The sequence below is a fragment of the Erythrolamprus reginae genome, chromosome 2, assembly GCF_031021105.1.
Source record: "Erythrolamprus reginae isolate rEryReg1 chromosome 2, rEryReg1.hap1, whole genome shotgun sequence".
Taxonomy (NCBI): Eukaryota; Metazoa; Chordata; class Lepidosauria; order Squamata; family Dipsadidae; genus Erythrolamprus; species Erythrolamprus reginae.
Genome location: NC_091951.1, coordinates 228,923,891 through 228,947,834, shown reverse-complemented (window position 1 = coordinate 228,947,834; position 23,944 = coordinate 228,923,891). Strand labels below are relative to the sequence as shown.

The 23,944-nt window shown below is 43.0% G+C and overlaps 2 protein-coding genes across 4 annotated transcripts in view; one reads left to right on the top strand and one right to left on the bottom strand.

Annotated features, from left to right (window-relative positions):
* Nucleotides 1–15,333, bottom strand: part of B4GALT1 (beta-1,4-galactosyltransferase 1) — a 67,598-nt gene extending 52,265 nt beyond the window's left edge. Inside the window, exon 1 of the mRNA XM_070742185.1 lies at nt 14,716–15,333. Within this exon, the coding sequence (XP_070598286.1) occupies nt 14,716–14,944 (229 nt within the window). The 5' untranslated portion in view covers nt 14,945–15,333. The remainder of the gene's footprint in view (nt 1–14,715) is intronic.
* A 41-nt stretch (nt 15,334–15,374) lies between these two features.
* The window catches only part of LOC139162144 (cystatin-F-like), a 31,668-nt gene continuing 23,098 nt past the window's right edge, over nt 15,375–23,944 (top strand). The window contains exon 1 of one of the 3 annotated variants that reach the window (XM_070742186.1): nt 15,375–15,464. The gene's annotated coding sequence lies outside the window, so the exon portion shown is untranslated. Of the gene's footprint in view, nt 15,465–16,533; nt 16,564–23,944 lie in introns of those variants that run through there. The other 2 variants (XM_070742187.1, XM_070742188.1) reach the window with 2 other exon arrangements.

Here is a 23,944-nt window from a genome sequence, read left to right as displayed (position 1 = left end):
TGCTACTTCAATTTGCTGCAGGAAATGAATAACTGTCAGTTTTTTTAATTAAACTTGTTAGTCTAACATTTCCGAACAGCTCACGGCAAAGGTATCAGAATTTTAAAATGTGAATAGATGCAAAACTGAAGACTCCAACAACTTTCAAATCTGAAATTAAAAATGTCTGAATCACTTTTATATATCGTATTTTTCAGAGTATAAGAGCACCTCCCCCCCCTAAAAGGGGCTGAAAATTTGGGTGCATCTTATACTCCGAATGTAGCTTTTTCAAAGTTTTTTCCCCCCCAGCCCTAGTGCTAATGATCGCGGCTCTTCCCTGCGTGCAGGCTTGTTTTCATTGCTACTCCCTCTGAAAAAGTTTTTTCCAGCCCTAATGAGGCTCTTCCAGGCTTGAGAGATTTTTTCATTCCTACTCCCTCCCAAGAAGGTTTTTTTTTCAAGCCTAAGTCTTTGCAGGCTTGTTTTCATTGCTACTCTCTCCAAAGAAGATTTTTTTTTCCAACCTCAACCAGGGATAAAATAACCAGGGCTGAAACTGACCAGACTAAGAACGCTAACCAGATGAATACCTTGCATGCAGATTCCCCCCACCCTATTTTCCTCCCTCAAAACTAAGGTGTATCTTACATTCCAATGAGTCTCATACTCAAAAAAAATATAGTACAGTACCTTTTCATCTTAGCCAAATAAAATCTTATTATCTGAAGTTGATCTAACAAAAGTGTGCTTCAGGTTCTCACAAGTATTCCTGTAATTGGCTAGAAAACAGCTTTTTCCCCTGAAGTTCATACCACAGGCTTCACTTTTGCTGTAAAATAATCACATCAGTGTCATTAAGCAAGTCATTTTCCAGAACAGAGACTACTAATTCCCCATTAAAAGGTTATACAGTATTACTCAAATGTGTTTATTCCAAAGACAAAAAAAAATCAAACCCTGGAATAATTCTAAATAATGATTTTTTGCCAAATAGTGCACACCTGTTCTCTTCAGAGAAAACAGGAAATGAAACTTTGTTTTGAATAATTCAAAGTTGCTTAATTTTTCTGGTAGTGTTATTCACTCTTAATTTTAACCGCTGCTTCTGTTCTGTAAAACAGTTTGTTACTCAGACTGCTTGATTAAGGGTAATAGTATAGATCTCAACCTCATTTTCCCCGTAATAAAAGAAAAAAATTCTCCTATAGTCCTCTTCCCTCCACCAAATAATCTCTTTTCCTGTTTTGCAATTTCCAAATGAAGAAATGTAACTACCCAAGCAATATATAATCAGAAAAATGCTGACACCCATGCAAAGCTTTTGTATGCTTTTTAATCTTGTGACACATGCAGTTCCTCCAGAAAAATCAAGTGACTAAACACCCAATACAGTTCTGCCTAGATGAGTTGGCTTAAACTTCAAATCATCCGCAATCAATGAGGCTAATAGACAGGGATAATAGACAGGGATAATCAATGAGGCTAATAGACAGGAATAATGTAGGTGGGCTGCAATTCAGGAAAAAAAATAATCAAAAGGATGAAACATTTTATCTAAAACATCTAAAAAATTGAAATAATTTTTATTATTTTTTCCAAACATGCTTTGTTTTTTTAATTTCTTACCACATTTTTATTTTTATGGTATAAATCAATGGATGTCATCTGGGTCCAATTATATATAAACATGATAGATAGGCAGACAGACAATCCATCTAAGAAAATGCTGAAGCCATGAACCACATTTTCCAAGAAAGTCATGTTTTTAATGGAAAATTCCTGGTATGCTTACAAAAGAGGAATGAAGATGGTACAAAATGTAATCCAAAGGTTCACTCACCATCATGGTTCATGATTGTGTTGGGGAAAGGCTGAGATAAGACGCCTATTTCGGACTGGTGAAAATGTACCCCAATTTATCCCTGAATTGTTAGAAATGCACCCATAATAATGGAACATAATTTCATATGTAGTGGACTTGCCCTCGTATTAAAAAAAATTGGTACAAAATATGGACATGGTTAAATGAAATCACAAAACAAAAATTAGACTTGAAAACTGAATTTTTTTAACTGGAGTTATCAAACAAAAAATAGGAAAAGAACACTATTATATTATACAAGCATATTTTAACTGCAGTAAGAATTTGTATTATGCAACCCTGGAAATAAGAAGAGATGCCAGTTGATAGTATTGTAATAAAAAGAAAAATTGAATGTGCAGAACTCAACAAGATGACTCTGGAATTAAACGAGAAAGAGGACTCGAGATTTTATGAGCTGTGGAGTGCATTTTACGATTTGTTAGCAAGGAGGAAATAAAAGGAAGTTTTATATAGTGAATGTAAATATATAAAATACATTTTTCTCCCTATTGTACTTTTAAGAAAGAAAACAAATGTTTAATATAAGATTGAAGATAATACGGATAGGACAATATAAACAAAGTAGGAAAAAAGACATAATACAAGCACTATCTACAAGTTATTTATTTATTTTATTTATGTGTTTGGCTTTCTAGGCCACCCTTCTCCATAGATTTTATATAAAAACTGAATACAGACCATTGAGTCCCATGGGATTGGGCGGCATATAAATCTAAATAAATAAGTAAGTAGCACAGTAAGATAAACCAAGAGGGAAAGGTTGAGTTGTCAATATAGACAGCATTTTTTCTCCTTGTACTTTTTTTGATTGGTATATGTTATATGTTATTATGCTTATGGCTTTCGATTCTTGTTTTTGTATGATCTTTTAAATGTATATAAATTTAAGAAAAATATTTTTTTAAAATAAGCCTATTTCGTATTCCATTTAGGGAACAACCAACCTCTGTATTTTGGAAAGGAGAAAACAGTGTTTCCTTATCCACTTTATCCACATCTTGTGAGTTTTGTATACCTTAGTCATATTACCTATCATTCACCTGCTTTCAATGCTAAAGAGCCCAAAATATTGCAACTTTTTCTTATAAGGAAGCTGAATTTATTTCTGAATTTATCATCTGAATTTATTTATTTATTTATTTATTGGACCTTTGTGCTGCCCCTCTCTGGGGACTCGGGGTGGCTTACAACATATAATAAAAAATACATAACATTTCGGGTCCAATTAATTAAATATATAATCTAAAACTAAAACCCCTAAAAAACCAGTCAGTTTCTCTCAGTCCATTCATCAGCCAGGGGGCAAGAATCTAATGGCCCCAGGCCTGGCGACATAAGTAAGTCTTGAGACTCTTGCGGAAGGCAAGGGGGCTGGGGAAAGTACAGATCTCTGGGGGGAGTTGATTCCAGAGACCTGGGGCCCACACAGAGAAGGCTCTTCCCCTAGGGCCCGCCAACTGCCATTGTCTAGTTGATGGGACCTGGAGAAGATCATCTCTGTGGGACCTAACCGGTCACTGGGATTCATGCAGCTGGAGATAGTCCTTAGGTATGGCCCGATGCCATGGCCCGATGCCATGTAGGGCTTTATAAGTCATAACCAACACTTTGAATTGTGTCTGGAAACCAATTGGCAGCCAATGCAGTCCGCAGAGTGTTGGAGAGATATGTCTGGGTAAGCCCATTACTGCTCGTGTGGCTGCGTTCTGCATAAGTTTCCGAACGCTTTGAATTGCCCTCAGCTAAGACTTCTCTAGCTTTGTCATGGAAGTAGGATCCATTTTTCTACTTGTTTCTTTTTTATACTCATTTGCCCAAGAAGAGTCTTAACTTGGCAATATAATATAATTTATGAAATGTATACATTGTCCCACTTACCAAGGCAACTTAATATAAACAATAGGTATCACCTTACAAATAGCTGCTGGAGCAGTGTTTTTCAAAGCTGGCAACTTTACGCTGCATGGATTTCAACACCCAGAATGGCCCAAGCAGCAGGTTGAAATCCACATTTCTTAAAGTTGCCAATTTTTGAAAGAAAAAACAAACAAACAAACCACTCTTCTCATGCAAGCTAGCACTTTCTTCAACTACTCTGTCAGGGTGGCACTTTGGCAATTTGTTTACATATTCCCATTTCTTCAAATAGCAGAAACAGAAGAATGCATGTATATATGGCACAGATATGATTTTTTTTCTTTTAAAAAAGATTTTTAAAAGCCACAGAAAATCATAAATAAAAGGTGAACATGGCAAGGGAATGAATGATACATAAAATAAATAAAAGGCAAGCATTGAAGGTTTATTTAACTAATCCAACCCATTTGCCTGTTGCAAGAATCTGCTAGTGCAGCAGCAACCATTCCAACAGATAACCACTGAGCTTCTACAGAAATATCTCCAGCAAAGAGTCCACAATCTCCTGGCGAAATCTCCTATTCCTTTATGGAGCAGTTCTTATCATTAGGACATTTTCCTGCTACTCAGCTGAAATATGCATCCCTTTCCTAGTTATGGAACAATTTGGAACAAGTCTGCCTTGTCTTCCACTTGAAAATAGCTATACTGTAATCTCCTTGCAGTCTTCCGCAGTCCAGGTTAAACAGAACCAGAACCTCTAACCAAAACTTTTCATAGTTTTATTTTCCCTTCCAGATTCTTTATCATCTTGGCTGCTCTTATCTGTTCAGATTCCAGCTCGCAAAGTGTTTCCCAAAACTAAAAGCAATACTAAAGACATGGTTTGTTGAGCACAGAATTGTTCCCTTTCTAAATCTTTGGGCTGTCTGCAAAATTAGTAATATTTTCCAAGCCTTTTTCCAAGTCACTGATAAATATTTTAGGCAGTCCATAGCCTAGGACAGAGCCTGTAGCATGTCATCTCTCACTTCCTTCCAGATTGATTTGTAGGCACCGATAAGCACTCTTTGGGTTTGACAGTGTTACCAATTCCTGTATCCATCTAATGGTAGCAGAATCCAGACTATATTTTGCCCTCTTCTCTATTAGGATCTCATAGGAGACTTCATTAAACACATTATTCAGGGATATCATGGTGAAATAGGGGTCATTGTGTCAAAAATGGAGACAGAGTTAGTTCAGCATGACTTGACATGTTACTCCCTTGTCAACTGTTCTGCTTTGGTGTGCTACAATGCAATTAGCTGGGAGGCATAAAGACAGGGAAAAACAGGCATGTTAATTTATTTAGGGGCCATTCTAGTGTCCTCAAGAGACACATATTCAGCAGCTTGTATAATTTCTTCTTAAAAATATGCTGCCATTTGGAATCAAATGCTCACGGCTTCATTACGAACCAGCATTCTCTGTTTCTTCCCAAGATCTGAAGCCAATAAGTGATGGCGAACCTTTTTTTGCTCAAGTGACAAAAGGGTAGACGCGTGCGAGACAGCGTGTACACGTGTGCCCACACCCATAATGCAATGCCCTCCCCCTGTGCATGTGTGATGCCACATGTGCACAATCCCCCCATGTCCCCCCCTTGAGCAACAAAAGAGGTTGCATAGAGTACTACCTATTTGTCCCAGATTATCTGTCTTGCAAAAAACACTAATAGCATAATTTTGTGCAACACACAAAATAATAACTGTTGCCATCAGAATAAACATTCGCTGCTAAAATATTACAAGTCTAGAAGATAGCCATATCAGTGAATATATCCGCTGCAAGGAAAGGCAAAAATATTTTTTGGACTATAAGACATATTTTGGAGTATAAGACGTACCTCCCCCCCCCCGCAAAAAAAATCTAGGTGCGTCTTATACTTCGAATCTAGCCCCACCCAATCACCAGTCCTAACCCTTCTGACATTTTCGGTCTCCGCACGTTGCATTTTCAGGCAGTTCCAGTTGGCAGGGATCAGCGGCATCCTTGAGTAGCACAGATCTTTTTATCCATTTAAAACAAGCCCTATCACCCTAGGTGTTTCTGTTTTTCTAGTCAACTAAATTCCTTTTTATTTCTACCTCCGTATCTAGGTGTTTTTAATCTATTTGTAAGACACCCAGAATCCTTAAGAAGTTGAGTGACCTCTAAATATGGGTATGAATAAATTTGTGGAGGTTTCTATAGTATTTATTTACAAAAAAAGCACAGATGAAGACATGCACAATAAACAGACCGGGAAGCCTCAGGAGGGATGCCACGCACAGGTTAAAGTATCTTATCCTGTTATTCTATTCAATGTAGAACCTTGTATTATTCAGTGAGTTCAAACAGCAAGGCTAAAATTTCATTTTCATCGGCAGACACTTGCATTAAAGGCTATGCATATAGACATCTTTCTTTAATTTCAATTGCTAAAAGCATAGTTTTGTTATGTTTCTTGGCCATCTGACACATGCATGAACAGTTTTTGTCACAACCTCTGTAAACTGTACTTATCTCATCAGTCTTAAATAAGATTCCATAAATGCATGGAAAGCAAGGTATTTTAATGATCATTAAACATGCTAGCAACATGCAGCCTCTATATTAGCAATAGTATTAGTGAATAACTAGCAGTTGCAGAGTGGAACAAGCTCTCCAGGACACAAGACTAATTAGCAGTATTAAACTTGATTGATTGGGCTTGAATAGTTTTTGGTTTAATTTTCATACTATATGTGCATGTCACTGGGTATGTTTAGTCTTCCTAACAGTTCTAGGTCAAAAGAGGTTCCCTAGATATGTTTCACATACAGTGATAGCAGGGTGTGCCAGCAACAGCAAGCTGTACATAGTTCCCAGTTTAGGAACCCAGAAATGTTTACTGCATTAGAAAAAGGATAATCTCAGTGACCATGTTTCAGTCACTGAAAAATCAGACACAATGAGGTATGCTCAATCTACATCTTGAAGTTGAGCTACTGTTCAGCATTTCCACAGGTCACTCAGCTGACCCATGCAGTCTGTCAGAAAGATAGGTGGATCAACAGGGTGTTTATCTCCTTGGTCTCTAGGCACTTAAACTGGCCGCAGTTTGCTTTATTTGTGTAAAGAGGGTGGACACAACAGGGTGTTTATCTCCTTGGTCTCTAGGCACTTAAACTGGCCCTAGTTTGCTTTATTTGTATTCTAATTTCTTTTGATAACAGCAAATCCATATGTAGATCTTAGACAAAAGCAAAAGAAGAAAAATATTTAAGAAATAACTAATCATCTTTACAGAAATGTTAACTAACACTGCTAAATCTTTCCAATGCATTAATTTTTTTTAAAAAAATGGTAATTCAATTGCTTCTCAAATATGGTGTTAAAAAAACAAGTTTGCTAACCATTAACCCTGCTAATAAGTAACAACACAATTCTATCTGTGTCCATTCAGAAGTAAGCTTCTGAAGGATTAATGCAATTCTGTGCCCTCTAATTTCAGAATAAAGCTTTGCTAGACAGTGGGATTACTTTTAGTAAACAGCTACCTGATTGTGCTGTAGGACTCCAATGTTTGTGCTTTTTCCAGTGAACTGAGATTAATTTCTGAGTGGATATCAATATAATATGCAAAATGAAGTTTCTTATTATTTAATTGATCAATTTATTAATTTTTTACCTATCAAGTGCTCAGTCTTACCAAAGTAACATTGTTATAAAATCTGAATAACAGATTCAGATGGTGACTCCAAACGTTATCATTTGACCATGTTATATTTGCCTGAAAAATAGCTGTGTTGGGTTGATTAAGAAATTGTATATAATCTTTAAAATCGGGGCTTCCAATTAGGACAAATCCTATTTAGCTTTAAAAATGGCTTATAGCAGCCTTCCCAATCCCGCTGATAAGTTTAAAATCGGACTTCCAAAATTCCCAAAGCAGCATATTTTGAACTATAATTCCCACATCATCAACTAACATACATGCTCTATCTCGTGGGGGGGGGGGGGGGAGGGAAAAAAAGAGAGAGAGAAAATAAAAGAGAAAGACGGCTGTAACAAAGTAATAGTGAAATGATTTTTTTTAACAAAACTAATAATATCATATAATTTTCTTCCTATCTGGGGAAGAAAGATTTCAGGCATTTGTTGTAATATTTGTTCTACATGGGGAATGGGGGAAAGGAGGTGCTAATTATGGTTATTGTAGTTAATGGATTACAGGTGGATGAGTGGGGAAGAGGCAGATTTTTTTTTAAAAAAAGAACAAGATCAAACTCAAAGACTGGACTATTAAGAGAGCGAGCTATCAAGTTCAACAGAACCCCAATATTTGGGTAGTTTTGGTGGCCTCCATATAGCTGTGCTTAACAGCAAAAATCTTCAAACTCGCGTTTGCTTTGCTGAGAATGATGAAACTTGAAATTCACATATCAAGAGGGCACATTGTGAGGTAAGACATACAAATCCAATAAATAATAATAATAATAATAATAATAATAATAATAATAATAATATTTGTACGGAGACAGAAAATGGAAAGGGATGGAATAGAGCAGCATCAGGCAACATGGTATCCTTCATTTATATTTAATTACTGTATTTTGGGGTATTTTTACTGTATAAGACACACCTTTCCCCCTCTTAAAAAGAGTGAAAATTTGGGTGTGCCTTATACTGGAATGTAGCACCCTAATGAGGTGCTAACAATTTTTCTGGCTCTTACCAGCTTGCAAGATTTTTCATTGCTACTCCCTCTGAAGAATGTTTTTTCCAGCCCTAAGTCTTTGCAGGCTTTTTTTCATCGCTACTCCCTCCTAATAAGGTTTTTTAAACCCTAACCAGGGATAAAATACTGTGCTGAAGCTGAGCAAACTAAGAACGCTAACCAGATGAATACCCGGTAGGCACATTTTCCCCCGCCCATTTCCCCCCCCAAAACTAAGCTGTGTCTTATGCTCCAATGCTTCTTATACTGTGAAATATATGGTACATTAGCTACAATGCTTCAGTGAGATCATCCAAGGGCATGGGGTGAGGTATCATCAGTACGCTGATGATACCCAGCTTTACATCTCCATCCCATGTCCAGTCAACGAGCAGTGGAAGTGATGTGCCGGTGTCTGGAGGCTGTTGGGGCCTGGATGGGTGCTAACAGACTCAAACTCAACGCTGATAAGACGGAGTGGCTGTGGGTTTTGCCTCCCAAGGACAATCCCACCTGTCCGTTCATCACCCTGGGGGGGATTATTGACCCCCTCGGAGAGGGTCCGCAACTTGGGCGTCCTCCTCGATCCACAGCTCACATTAGAGAAACATCTTTCAGCTGTGGCGAGGGGGGGTGTTTGCCCAGGTTCGCCTGGTGCACCAGTTGTGGCCCTATTTGGACCGGGACTCACTACTCACAGTCACTCATGCCCTCATCACCTCAAGGTTCGACTACTGTAATGCTCTCTACATGGGGCTACTTTTGAAAAGTGTTCGGAAACTTCAGATCGTGCAGAATGCAGCTGCGAGAGCAGTCATGGGCTTCCCCAGGTATGCCCATGTTACACCAACACTCCGCAGTCTGCATTGGTTGCCGATCAATTTCTGGTCACAATTCAAAGTGTTGGTTATGACCTTTAAAGCCCTTCATGGCATCGGACCAGAATATCTCCGAGACCGCCTTCTGCCGCACGAATCCCAGCGACCGATTAGGTCCCACAAAGTGGGCCTTCTCCGGGTCCCGTCAACTAAACAATGTCAGTTGGCGGGCCCCAGGGGAAGAGCCTTCTCTGTGGCGGCCCCGACTCTCTGGAACCAGCTCCCCCCAGAGATTAGGACTGCCCCTACCCTCCTCGCCTTTCGCAAACTCCTTAAAATCCACCTTTGTCGTCAGGCATGGGGGAACTGAGATATCTCCCCCGGGCCTATACAATTTATGTATGGTATGCTTGTGTGTATGTCTGTTTAATAATGGGTTTTTTAAAATATTTTAAATTGTAAATTATTAGATTTGTTATAAGCTGTTTTTATTGTGTTGTGAGCCGCCCCGAGTCTACGGAAAGGGGCGGCATACAAATCTAATTAATAATAATAATAATAATAATAATAATAATAATAATAGTAGTAGTAGTAGTAGTAGTAGTAGTAGTAGTAGTAGTAGTACAATGTGTTCCCATTAACCACTAATGAGAATCTAAAACATCTGCAGAACTGCAAAAAGATAACATTCTAGAAGACAGGCTGACAGAAGGTCAAGATGTAGTCTAAGTTTCCTTTTTCTGTTCTGAGACATAGTGATAGAATAACAGTTGGAAGGGACTGTGGTGGTCTTCTACTCCAATTTCCTGCTCAAGCAGGAGACCCTACCATGTCAGATCAACAGCTGTCTAATTTTTGTGTTAAAATCTCCAGTGGTGGAGTACCCACAACTTCTGAAGGCAAGCCGTTCCACTGTTTAATTGTCCCATCAGGAAATTTCTCCCAAGTTCTAGGGCTAGAACTCTAGCTAGAGCCTCGGTGGCACAATGGTTAGAGTGCAGTACTGCGTGCTACTTCAGCTGACAGCCAGCTGCAGTTTGGCAGTTCAAATCTCACCACCAGCTCAAGGTTGCCTCAGCCTTCCATCCTTCAGAGATGGGTAAAATGAGGACCCAGATTGTTGGGGGCAATATGCTGATTCTGTAAACCGCTTAGAGATGGCTGTAAAAGCACTATGAAGCTGTATATAAGACTATTGTGCCACCCATAATCTTTCTCTTCCATAGACTAGACATACCCAGCTCATGCAACAATTCTTCATAAATTGACATAAAAAACTAGGGCATGGTTTTGTAAATAAAACAATGCAGCATAAGCACTGGTGTTCGTTCCCAAATGCTCTGGGCATTTAATACTGTATGGCATTCAATTCAGAGTGCCTCATGGTTGTGAGATAAGCTATCAATATTTCAAAGCAACCAAATGAACAAGTCAGAGCAGTTTAATATGACACACAGAAGTTCTCTTTCTAAAAGGTTTCTTTTTTCTCTCCGACGAGAGAAAAAGAATGAAAACTAAGCATAGGGAAATGGAAGCATGTTATCTCATTTAAGCAAAAAGAAAAGGGAAATTTACTCTACTTGAAATATACTTGTAATATATCTGGGACACTGCATTGAGTTTTAGTCACAAAATCAAAAAGATGTTAAGACTCTGGAAAGGGTGCAAAGAAGAGCAACAAAGATCATTAGGAAGTTGGAGGCTAAAATATATAAAGAACGGTTGCAGGAATTAGATACGTCTAGTCTAGTGAAAAGAAGGGCTAGGGGGTGACATGATAGCAACGTTCCAATATTTGAGGGGCTTCCACAAAGAAGTGGGGAGGTCAATCTATTGCAGGTGAAGCACCAAGACAAGAAGCAATGGATGGAAACTAATCAAGGGGAGAAGCAATTTAGAACTAAGGAGCAATTTCCTGACAGTGAGAACAATAAACCAACGGAATCTGCCTTCGGAAGTTGTGAGCTGGCTATCAGCTGGCTATCACACACATGCACACTGGAGCTGACACAGTCTTATGTGCCCTCCAATATGGCTTCACCTGTGGCATACGTGCCTTAGGTTCACCATCACAGGTACAATGTCTCCTTCTTGATCGGGGGATTGGACTAAAAGACTCCAAGGTCCCTTCCAACTCTGTGATTCTGTTATTTAGTAAAATGATTAAATGGAAATGGTTTTTATCATCTTAAACATACAAAACTGATTTCTACTTCAAAGCTATCCTAGGTTTCAAATCTGGAATTTCTCACATCTCCTTGCAGAGATGTTCTTTCCCTCCCTCCAATAATCTATTATGAAAAGATGCACAAAACTGCCCAACATAATCCAAAACCCATTATTTTCCTTATTTTAAAAAAGAGCTTTTCTCCCCCTCCCCTCAGCATGGCAGCTTTGAAGCTTATTTCTGAAAAGGAAGTTACTTACACTGTCTCAAGAGACATGCAGTTTTGACCTGATGTAATCTCCAATGTACTTTGCAATATGCTTTATAGTCCCACGCTGTTGTTTAACACCATATTTCCAAAATTATGTTTTAACTGGACCTCCTACCTTGAGACACCACCATACAGAAATGTTAGGAACATAAAGTATCTTTTAACAAAAAGAAACAGCTAAATGCTTTCATGATGTGGAACAAATCTAGGTTTTAAAGGAATCTCAAAAAGTACGGTTTCATGGGGATTGCCCAGAAATGATTTTATTAATAGAAACGGAGGACAGTATTATAGCTCATACATATGTTGTGACATTTGTTAGACCTCTACAAAACTACAAACTTACTTTTAAAAGTTGAAAGTTAGAGATTCCCCTCCCCCATTCATAAACCCAACTGGGTCCTTTTAAAAAAGACCATTGCAAAATCAAAGAGAAGGAAATGAACCATTAGCTAAAGCAGTGCTTTTCCATTATTTTGTTATGCCCCCCTCCCAGGAAGAATTAAACATTTCATGTGCCCCCAACTCTCTGCCGATGCGCTTCCTGTGGCCCACTCTGCCTGACCTGCCACCCCCAAATTGCACCCCACTGCGAGATCACATCCTACCTGACCCTTGTACTGGTATCTCCATTGCATTCCTCAGTGTTGGGTCCAGGGCAGACCATTCTAAGAGAAAATATCTCACAGGTTCAAGAAGTTTGATTGAACTTGCAAGATGTTTTCTTTTAGAACAGGCTGCCCTGGACACAACATTGAAGAACATGATGGAGATTATTATTATTATTGTTGTTGTTGCTGTTGTTATTATTATTATTTATTAGATTTGTATGCCAGTACAAGGGTCAGACAGGACGTGCATCCTACTCCCTGTGGCAAAAAAAAAAAGCACGTTCCCCAGGGTCACACGCCCCTCCCCGCATCACTCCATCCCCCCCTCCCCAGGCCCCATCCACTATTTGAGAAGCACTGAGCTAAAGGGATTGAGAATCCCTTGGGATAATAGTGCTAATTCATTTGAAAGCCATTTTTTTTAATTTAGCAACTAATTTTGAATTGCAAATTTAAAAATATAGTATTTGTAATAGCACAATCAAATAAAATGGAAATCAGAAATAAAGCTACCAAGGACAAAATGCCTCCAATCCATTGTCACAGAGAGCAGGGATCTGCATTGTACCCATAAAGTTGGCAGGCACGTGCCGTCTACAAATTCGCCAGACCAGAGGTCAAAAATCACTGCAAAGAACAGAGGCTGGGCCTTCAATCTGACAGAACCAGTTACTTTAGATCCCTTTGGACACCCTTGCCAAAGAAAGCAGCCCTCAGGGTCCAAGGTCAAGTCGCAGATCATTTCCAGCAATCCAAGCAGAACAAATCCACCTTATCTCGGGGAGTGGGGGGGAGGTTCCTCCACCCGTCAGGCAACGTGGCACACATGATTCATCATCTGACATCCCCCTTGAGAGAGAGAGAGAGAGAGAGAGAGAGAGAGAGAGAGAGAGGAGAGAGAGAGAGAGAGAGAGAGAGAGAGAGAGAAATGCAAGGCAGCATTTGGAACTTTTCCATGGGATCAATCTACTAACACAAAAAAGTTAAAGTTCTGGAAAGTAGGCGAAATGAACTGAGCAGGAAGAGGATGAGTGCAACAGACAGAAAAAAATCAGGTTCTGCCCAAAACCATTTATATATGCGCCTGTTGGCTCAGAATTCATGTCCTCATCCCATTATCCTCCCTTGATCTGTGAACTCTAGACAGATTTCCTCCTGACAATTGGGCATAGGAAGAATTCACAGCTACTCAGCAATAAGCCCCCTCTTGATGAAAGAGAGAGGGGGGAGAAAGAGAGATAGAAAGGGAGAGAAGAGAGAGAGGGAGAGAAATGGAAAGAGAGAGAGAGAAAGACAGAGAGAAAGAGAGAGGGGGATAAAAAGAGAGAGAAAGAGAGAGGGAGAGAAAGAGAGAGGGGGAGAGACAAAGAGACTGAGAAAAAGAGAGTGAGAGAAAGAAAAAAGGAGAGGGAGAAAGAGAGAGAGAGAGAAAGGGAGAGAGAAAAAGAAAGAGAGAGAGAGGGAGAGAAAGAGAAAGAGAGAAAGAGAGAGGGGGAGAAAAAGAGAGAGAAAGAGAGAGGGAGAGAAAGAGAGAGGGAGAGAAAGAGAGAGGGAGAGAGACAAAGAGACTGAGAAAAAGAGAGTGAGAGAAAGAAAAAAGGAGAGGGAGAAAGAGAGAGAGAGAGAAAGGGAGAGAGAAAAAGAAAGAGAGAGAGAGGGAGAGAAAGAGAAAGAGAAAAAGAGAGAGGGGTGAGAGAAAGAGAGAAAAAGAGAGAAAGAGAGAGGGAGAGAAAGGGAAAAAGAGAGAGGGGGAGAGAAAGAGAGAGGGAGGGAGAGAAAGAGAAAAAGAGAGATAGAAAGAGAGAGAGGGAGAGAAAGGAAAAAAGAGAGAGAGACAAAGAGAGTGAAAGAAAGAGAGGGAGAGAAAGAAAAAGGAGAGAGAGAGAGAAAGAGAAAGAGAGGGAAAGAGGGGGGAGGGAGAGGGGCTCTATGTAACATTGACATCGGAGCAAAGGAAAAATGGACCAAGTCGAGTCCGGGCCAGCTTCTCCTTCTCCTAATCGCGAACGTCTGCCAATGTGCAAAGTTTTATAGGTAAACGCGGGAAAAGGCAACACGCTCTTCAGGGCCGCGCGAGAAAGTTCTCCGCTCCGCGCTCGGCGGCGGCGCTTTAGGCGGGCGGCAAAGGAAGACCCCGAAAGACAAGAAGACCCGAGCGAGCGGGCTTTTCTTTCCTTTTTCTTTTTTTTTGAGAGGAGGCAGGCAGGCAGGGCCCGAGAGAGACAGGAAGAGGAAAGGGTGGGGAAGCAAAAGTGGAGCCTTGTAGCAACGGGGCGCGCTGGGGCAAACGGGTTAAAAGCGGCGTCGCGAAGTGAAAAGCAAAAGGCGGCCGGGTTGAAACCGCGGGGAGAAGCGAAAGCGAGGGGGTGGGGAGGTCGACTCGCGGAGCTTCCACACTTACACAGCAAAGGGGAAGGGTCGGGGCAATCCGCGACCGGCTTGGGCTTGGGCTTGGAGACGTTGGCCGGCAGGAACACCACCATCTGGCTGCGAGGCGGCGGCTCCGGGCTCCTCTGGTGGCCGAGCGTGTTGCCCCTCAGGTAGTAGAAGAGCACAGCCGAGAGGTGGAGGGCGCAGAAGACCACCAGCAGGCGGCAAGCCTTCTGCAGCGAAGCGCCCGGCAGCTCCATCCTGGAGAGAGCGAACTTTTTTCTTTTTTCTACTCAGCCGAGCCGGGCACGCGGAGGCGCCTCATGGCTGCGCCCGGGAGCAAAGCAGGCCGGAGCGGCGGCGAAACCGCGAACGGAGCGCCCGCCTGCCAGCTGCTTGCAGCTTACTCGCCGGGGGGAAAAGGAGGAAAGTCGTAATGTCAGGCTGAGGCTCCTCCTCCACTTCTCCAGCTACTACTGTGTGGGGCCCCGCCTCCCGGGGCGAAGGTTGCCTCCGAGGCGAGCCCCGTCCGACCCCGCCGAGCTTGGGAGCCCAGGGGCCGCGTCGTAGACGTTCGTGGCTCTGAGGGGAACAGGGCCCCGGCTGAAGCCTTCGCCAGGTTGGGCTCGCGCCGCAATTTGGCGCCGGCCGCGCACACATTCTCGGCTCCCTTCAGTTTCATTGGCTGCCCCGGTAGCATCAACTGGTGGTTCGCCGGAGCGAAAGAAAGTTTGGTTTTACAACTGGGTGGACTAAAGTTTGGTGTTCAACCAAAACGAGGTAAAATGTGCTCCATTTGGGGTTTAGCCCCAATAAGTCATGATAGCCTAGGTGTAGATAACGCCTGCTTTACGACCACGTGGGCTGGCTTAACACAACACAACACACTACTAGTACTAGCCCAATAACGCACTTCTAGCCCAACACCACATTACTAGTCCTTCGGGAATTGGGCAGCATATAAATCAAATAAATCCAATCAAATAAATAACATTCTGGCTTTGGCCATAGTGTGAGCTATTGGTGAAGCTGCCATGAACTCGGTGAGATTTACTTCTGAGTAGTAAAGGCGGAAGCTCATTGGGAGACGGTGTTAAAAGACAGCTTAGCTTCACTTCTGCCCACTGTGTTGAGGATGTCCTATTAAGTCTTGTCCTTGGGGGGAAAAAAATTCTTTTCACATAACAAACTCAACACTTTTCAGCATGGAACTTTTCAAATTCAGAAGTGGCACTTCTCAGGTTTTAACCATTTTTTTAAAATCCTGCGTTTTATTATTTTGATTAAAAACATAATTTTACGTGTGTTTCTGTACCGCTCACTAAATGCAGCCAGCCACACCTGTGAAACAGGCTTTTTTAGAACATGACCTGATGTTGTCTTCTGCTCACCTCCTTCCCATGGTGAATGTAGGTTTTGTTCTTCTCCTTAGAAGGAGGTGGTGGGTGGGTTGTTTGCTTGCGTGCGTTGAGTTATGTTGCACAAGCCGTGGCATTTCATTGATCTGCGTGGCTTCATTCAATGTAAGGTACACGCCTTGGCTCTTACTCATTGCCCTTTTGCTGTTGGTAATGCTCTCTTGCCATTGGTCTTGAGCTATTTGCTATTGGTCTTAAGATGTTTGTTCTCTTTGGGGAAGTTTCCCCACATGAAGCCTGAGCTGGGTTTTGCTCTGCAAGCCACAGACATTATAAGGATCTTTCTATATCACAAAACACTGGTACCCCAATAGTTCACACCCCACCCACAAAAGCCACCAACATATTATCACTAAATGAAATGTGCATAGATCATTCTGAAGGGAGAAAGCTTTTCAAACAAGATTGTGGTATTCTGCAATCCCATGTTGGAAACTCCTGTACGACAACTGTGCCATTTGGTGAGAGAACTATCTATTATTATTATTATTATTATTATTATTATTATTATTATTATTATTATATTATTCATTTATTCATTTATTAGATTTGTATGCCGCCCCTCTATATGTGCTCAGGTTCCAACTCGAGACGTCTACCTACTTAAATACTACTATGAATTTTGAATACATGAGTGCAGATTTCTCAATTTCAGGTGCTGTGGGACAACCACAAATCATTTCTAAGATATATTCTATAGCAAAGTATCAATTGCTTGGATGTTATCCATTTACCTTTAGTCCACATTCAGCACCCCTTCTTTCTTGAACCAATCTCTTCTTGTAGCACAATATTTCAGAAATACCTAATTTCCACTGTATTCGGTGTTTACATTTTTCCTGAGTTATGCAACTTCCAGGTAACGAAGTGGATAGAACCTTGCTATTCTGTTCCTCCCATTCTCTTTATCTTGACAAACATTCATTCTTGGAAGAGACCTTCCCACTAGGCATTTACACATTTTAAAATCTCTTTCTGTTTTTCCTTCTCTGGTAAACATTTTGCCAAATTCAATTATAGGTGCTCCTTGACATGACCAAAACATCTGTTGTTAAGTGAAACATTTGGTAATTGAATTTTACCTGATTTTTATGACCTTTCTTGCCACAGTTGCTGAGTGAATCTGGTAAGTTGTTATGTGAATCTGGCTTCTCCATTGACTTTGTTTGTAAAAAGGTTGCAAAAGGTGATTTATTTATTATTTATTTATTTATTTTGTCCAATACACAATGAGGGTTTTAGTGGGTATATATCTAATATACACATAGTAAAATACATGATGAAGGTTATAGAGGAGATACTCATAGTAAAATATATCTAGGAAATAATAGAAAAGAAGGTATAGTAATAGAACATATCAATGAAAGAATAGAAGAAGAGATATAGGAATAGAAGAAAGGTATAGGAGATATAGGAGAGCAATAGGACAGGGGATGGAAGGCACTCTAGTGCAGTGTTTCCCAACCTTTTTTGAGCCGCAGCACATTATTCACATTTACAAAATCCTGGGGAACATTGAGCGGGGACGGGGGGCGGGTGTGTGTGTGTAAAAAAAAGTTTGGACAAAAATATCTCTCTTCCTCCCTTTCCCTCTATTTTTCTCTCTCCCTCTCTCTCTCTCTCTCCCTTCCCTCTTTCTTTCCCCTCTCTCTCCCTCTCTCTTTGTTTCTCCCTTCCTTCCTCTCTTTTTTGCCCTCCTTCCCTCTCTCTGTCTTTCCCTCACCCTCCTTCCCCCCTTTCTCTCTCTCTCTTGCTTTCTCTCTCTTGCTGTCTTTCTTTCTCTCTTCCCCTCTCTCCCTCTCTCTTTCTCTCTCTTGCTATCTCTCTTTCTCTCTCTCTCTTTTGCTTTCTCTCTCTCCCCCCTCTCTCCCTCTCTCTTGCTATCTCTTTCTCTCTCTCTCTCTCTCTCTTTTGCTTTCTCTCTTTCTCTACCCCCTCTCTCTCCTTCTTTCTCTCTCCCCTCTCTCCCTCTCTCTTTCTCTCCCTCTCTTGCTATCTCTTTCTCTCTCTCCCCCCCTCTCTCCCTCTCTCTCCCCCTCTTGCTATCTCTTTCTCTCTCCCTCTCTCCTTCTCTCTCTCCCTCTCTTGCTATCTCTTTCTCTCTCTTTCTATCCCCCCCTCTCTTCCCCTCTCTACCTCTCTTGCTATCTCTTTCTCTCCCCCCTCTCTCCCTCTCTTTCTCTCTCTCCCTCTCTTGCTATATCTTTCTCTCTCTTTCTCTCCCCCCTCTCTTCCTCTCTCTTTCTCTCTCTCCCTCTCTTGCTTTCTCTTTCTCTCCCCCCTCTCTCCCTCTCTCATTCTCCCAGTAGCCGTGGGGCGACGGCAGGGTGATCAGCTGTGAAGCGGAGCTCCAGAACGGAGGCACAGACGGCGGTGGCTAGACGCCGTACATTTCTGGCGTTGCGCTGGGCATGGACGTGGGGCTTGAGCCTCCGTCCTGGTCCAGCCAGCAGGCAAGTGCCAGCCACGCAATTCCAGCATTTCCAGCCGCCGCCGTCGGTGCCTCTGTTCCTCTGTTCCGTAGCTCCGCCTCACAGCTGATCACCCTGACGTCACCCCACGGCTACTGGGAGAAAGAGAGAGGGAGAGGGGGGGAGAGAAAGAGAAAGCAAGAGAGGGGGAGAGAGAGAGGGACCACCCTGCCACCGCCCCACGGCATGGCTCCTGCCCGCTGCCGCTGCCGCCGCCATCACCCTCCCGCTGCGCGCCGCCCTCCCGCTGCTGCTGCCCTCCCACCAAGCCCCAAAGCTCACCTGCTGACAGGGAAGCTTCAGCCGGGCGGGGCGCCGCAGCTGCTGGAAAACTTGGAAGGCGCAAAGAAGCAAGCTCAGCTTCCGGTCTCACAACTTTTTTCTCTTTGCAAAAAGTTGCGAGACCAGAAGCTGAGCTTATTTCTTCGCGGCACACCTGACCATGTCTCGCGGCACACCGGTTGGGAAACACTGCTCTAGTGCACTTGTACTCGCCCCTTACTGACCTCTTAGGAATCTGGATAGGTCAACCGTAGATAATCTAAGGGTAAAGTGTTGGGGGTTTGGGGATGACATTATGGAGTCCGGTAATGAGTTCCACGCTTCAACAACTCGGTTACTGAAGTCATATTTTTTACAGTCAATTTTGGAGTGGTTAATATTAAGATTAAATCTGTTGTGTGCTCTTGTGTTGTTGTGGTTGAAGCTGAAGTAGTCGCCGACAGGCAGAACGTGGCAACATATGATCTTGTGGGCAATACTTAGATCTTGTTTAAGGCGTCTTAGTTCTAAACTTTCTAGGCCCAGGATTGAAAGTCTAGTCTCATAGGGTATTCTATTTCGAGTGGAGGATTGAAGGACTCTTCTGGTGAAGTATCTTTGGACATTTTCAAGGGTGTCAATGTCTGAGATGCGATATGGGTTCCAAACAGATGAGCTGTATTCAAGGATGGGTCTGGCAAAAGTTTTGTAAGCTCTGGTAAGTAGTGTGAGATTGTCAGAGCAGAAGCTACGTAGGGGTAGGTTTACAACTCTTGAAGCCTTCTTGGCTATCACATGATCCAGGGATACTGAAATAGTCATAAATATGAAACAGATGTCAAACATCTGAATTTTGATCACTTGACTAAGGGGATGTTGCAATAGTCATAATTGTGGATAATTTTCACACATGTCGCTTTTTTCAGTGCTGTTGTAACTTTGAACAGTCACTAAATAACCATCAAGGACTACCTGTGCTTGCTTTAGTTTTTTGTCATTTATATATGCCTGCCTTTCGGCCATTTGTTCCACTTTCCATAAGTCTTCCCCAATTCACTTCCAGAGCTATCGTGCCTGTTGCATCATAAAATAATTTGCTGTGAATCATTCACTGTGCCAGTTAACAACATTTTTGTTTACACGTTTGGTTTACAATTTATATATTTTAACCTCCTCACCCAGATGAGCTGTACCTTCACCAGAAACCTTCAATGTATAACATTGACCCATAAATGGTTAAACAACTAAGGGGATATCATAACCTCCTTGTCCTATTTCCTGTTTAGCTTTGAATTGTTCGTATTAAATCTTGGCATCTGCTTAATTTCCATCATATACTGCTGTTACCATATTCAGCCACCAAATATCAAATCCATATTTGCATAAGACATTCCGTCATTCAAGCCAATTAATTTTTAGCAGTTGCTCACACTTCGCCAAGCAAAGGGCAATTGCCTTTCTTATACTTGTGTTCTTTGCAGTGATTTGCTACAGAATAAAAATTTGGCCTGCATTCCCTGTTCCTGCCCAAGGGGAAAAAAATCTGCCTTTCCAAAAATCCATTCATTGTTATCTTTCATACCTTGTCAGTCAGAATTCTGCTGAAGACTTCTGAGAATTCCCCTACAGTTCAACGGCACCCAACATTTTGAGGACAAGGGACCTATTCCATGGAGAGAGGTTTTTCCGTATATACCAGAGTTGGGGGTGGTTTGGATTGCTGAATGTGATGTTCGTTCATTGTGTACAAAGACGATTTTGACATCAAATGGATTGTACATGATGTGTCCGTAGGTGGCTGGTAAGGCCACAACGTTGGGCAGATATTGTTCCAGCATGTGCAGTCCTGGCTTTGCTGGCACATTGTATTAAGCCAAATGATCAAAACGTGCTGTCTGAGCTTGGTGGTTTTCTTGCAGATGTTTCATTTTCAAACTAGATAACAACACACATTGATCACTGATGAGGTCACCTAGTTTGGTAATGAAACATCTACAAGAAAACCACCAAGCTCAGACACCACCAATGACCCCAGAGTTCAATTCAATTCTGAGCTCTCTTCGATAAGTGTCTCTATTGTTGCTGTAAGTTTTGGGGAAATGTTTATTCCAGGTCTACAGCCAGCTTGGAATTCTGGGAATTGGGTCCTGATATTTCTGGAATGCCCAAGTGGAAAAAGTAGAGCTTTCATGGCAATTTCTTCTAGGGGCATCTTCACCTGCACAATGGATAATTATATAAAGAGGTTTATTTGGAAGCAAGAATCCTTACTTCATCTTTTGGGGGCATGTTTTAAATCCTAAGGTTTAAATATTGGGGAAACCTTTTGGAGAAAGGTATAATGTGGAAATTAGTGCTTTAAGTTACTGATTTAAGTTACTGTACCCATTTGCCCCCTACTCTCATCAAAGCAGCCCAAAATATTGTTGTTTCCTACTTGCAGTTATATCATTATGCCATTGGCCCTTAAAGGCTAACCTCATGTTTTTAGATGTAGCCACATCATAGTTTCATACCGTACAGATAATTGTTTGCAAATGGGGAGGGGGAACCCTTGCTTAGTTATGAAATTGATCTCCTTTGACTTGTAGCTTGTAAATAGGCATAGACCAGCAAAATGCACTGTGCAAAAATAAATGTAGGGTACATTGTTTCACAAGTGATTTGCAAAGTTTCAACACATTGTTTCCAGAAGCAATTGTAAAAATTGTTGAATTCAAGCAATTTTAATATGTGTCATTAAAATGCAATTGAACTCTTTTGTAAATAATTTAGTAAACAGATTTCAGAGTATCTTGTACTTAGAATCTGCCCTCAAGTTAAATGCAAGATATTCTCATACAGTGGAACCCCGACATACGAGCAGCTCTACTTACGAGCTACTCGAGATACGAGCTGGGAGAGTAGAGAAATTTTTGTTCGACTCACGAGCTTCCATTCGGGATACGAGCCGAGAAGAGCCGGCCTGGCTTGCTTTGCTTCCGAGCTGATGCAGAGCCGAATAAAGCGTCACGCCCCTCTGACGCTTTCGGCGGCTTCCGAAGCGATGCTGGGCTCTTTTGCCGCCAAAAGCGTCAGGGGGGCGTGACGCTTTATTCGGCTCTGCATCAGCTCGGAAGCAAAGCAAGCCAGGCCGGCTCTTCTCAGTATCCAGCTCTTGGTGAGTCCTTGGCTTCTGCTGGGGGTGCTGAAGCGGGCGGGGGGGGGCGGCAAAAAAAACGCCCGGACAAGCACTTGCTGCGAGGCGGGCGGGGGGGAGGGGGCAAAAAAAAACGCCCGGACAAGCACTTGCTGCGAGAGGCGGGCGGGGGGGGGCGGCAAAAAAAACGCCCGGACAAGCACTTGCTGCGAGGCGGGCGGGGGGGGGGGCAAAAAAAAACGCCCGGACAAGCACTTGCTGCGAGGCGGGCGGGGGGGGGGGCAAAAAAAAACGCCCGGACAAGCACTTGCTACGAGGCGGGCGGGGGGGAGGGGGCAAAAAAAAACGCCCGGACAAGCACTTGCTGCGAGAGGCGGGCGGGGGGGGGGGGCGGCAAAAAAACCGGGGCACTTTCGCTGCGAGTGGCGGGAAAAAATAAGCAAGAAAAAATAAGCGGCTTTTCCGCTGCCTCCTAAAGCGGGGAAGTTCGCCAGGAGGCAGCAGAAAAGCCGCGTGTGTCTTTTAAAACATCGGAGCCGGCATGGGGAGGCTCTCAATCAACCCCCGAGTCTGGGTTCGGGGCTTGGGGGCTGATTAAAAGCCTCCCCATGCCGGCTCCGATGTTTTAAAACACACGCGCGGCTTTTCCGCTGCCTCCTAAAGCGGGGAAGTTCGCCAGGAGGCAGCAGAAAAGCCGCGCGTGTCTTTTAAAACATCGGAGCCGGCATGGGGAGGCTCTCAATCAACCCCCGAGTCCGGGTTCGGGGCTCGGGGGCTGATTAAAAGCCTCCCCATGCCGGCTCCGATGTTTTAAAACACACGCGCGGCTTTTCCGCTGCCTCCTAAAGCGGGGAAGTTCGCCAGGAGGCAGCAGAAAAGCCACGCGTGTCTTTTAAAACATCGGAGCCGGCATGGGGAGGCTCTCAATCAACCCCCGAGTCCGGGTTCGGGGCTCGGAGGCTGATTAAAAGCCTCCCCATGCCGGCTCCGATGTTTTAAAACACACGCGCGGCTTTTCCGCTGCCTCCTAAAGCGGGGAAGTTCGCCAGGAGGCAGCAGAAAAGCCGCGCGTGTCTTTTAAAACATCGGAGCCGGCATGGGGAGGCTCTCAATCAACCCCCGAGTCCGGGTTCGGGGCTCGGAGGCTGATTAAAAGCCTCCCCATGCCGGCTCCGATGTTTTAAAACACACACGCGGCTTTTCCGCTGCCTCCTAAAGCGGGGAAGTTCGCCAGGAGGCAGCAGAAAAGCCGCGCGTGTCTTTTAAAACATCGGAGCCGGCATGGGGAGGCTCTCAATCAACGTCCGGGTTCGGGGTCGGAGGCTGATTAAAAGCCTCCCCATGCCGGCTCCGATGTTTTAAAACACACGCGCGGCTTTTCCGCTGCCTCCTGGCGAACTTCCCCGCTTTAGGAGGCAGCGGAAAAGCCGCGCGTGTGTTTTAAAACATCGGAGCCGGCATGGGGAGGCTCTCAATCAACCCCGGAGTCCGGGTTGGGGGCTCGGGGGCTGATTAAAAGCCTCCCCATGCCGGCTCCGATGTTTTAAAACACACGCGTGGCTTCTTTGCTGACTCCTGGCGAACTTCCCCGCTTCAGCCGACGTCTTTTCCCCTCAGCCCTCGGGCTTGCACGCATTAATCACTTTTACATTGTTTCCTATGGGAAACAATGTTTCGACATACGAGCTGTTCGACGTGCGAGCCTCCTTCCGGAACCAATTAAACTCGTAAGTCGGGGTTCCACTGTATTTGTATAGAGCGGCCATTTAAAATCGTAATGTTACTAGTTTGAGATGTCTACAAGTTCCACTGTAGTTCCAGTGTTGACTATGGAGTTACAAGTTAACATGTGCTCTTTTTTTATTGTGCTGTTAGTAGTTTTAAAAGTATTTCTTCTGCAAACAGAATAGAGTTTTCCAGGCTTTTTTAGTCCTTTCTTGGGCCTCTCAAATGAGAGTTGGGAAGATAAAA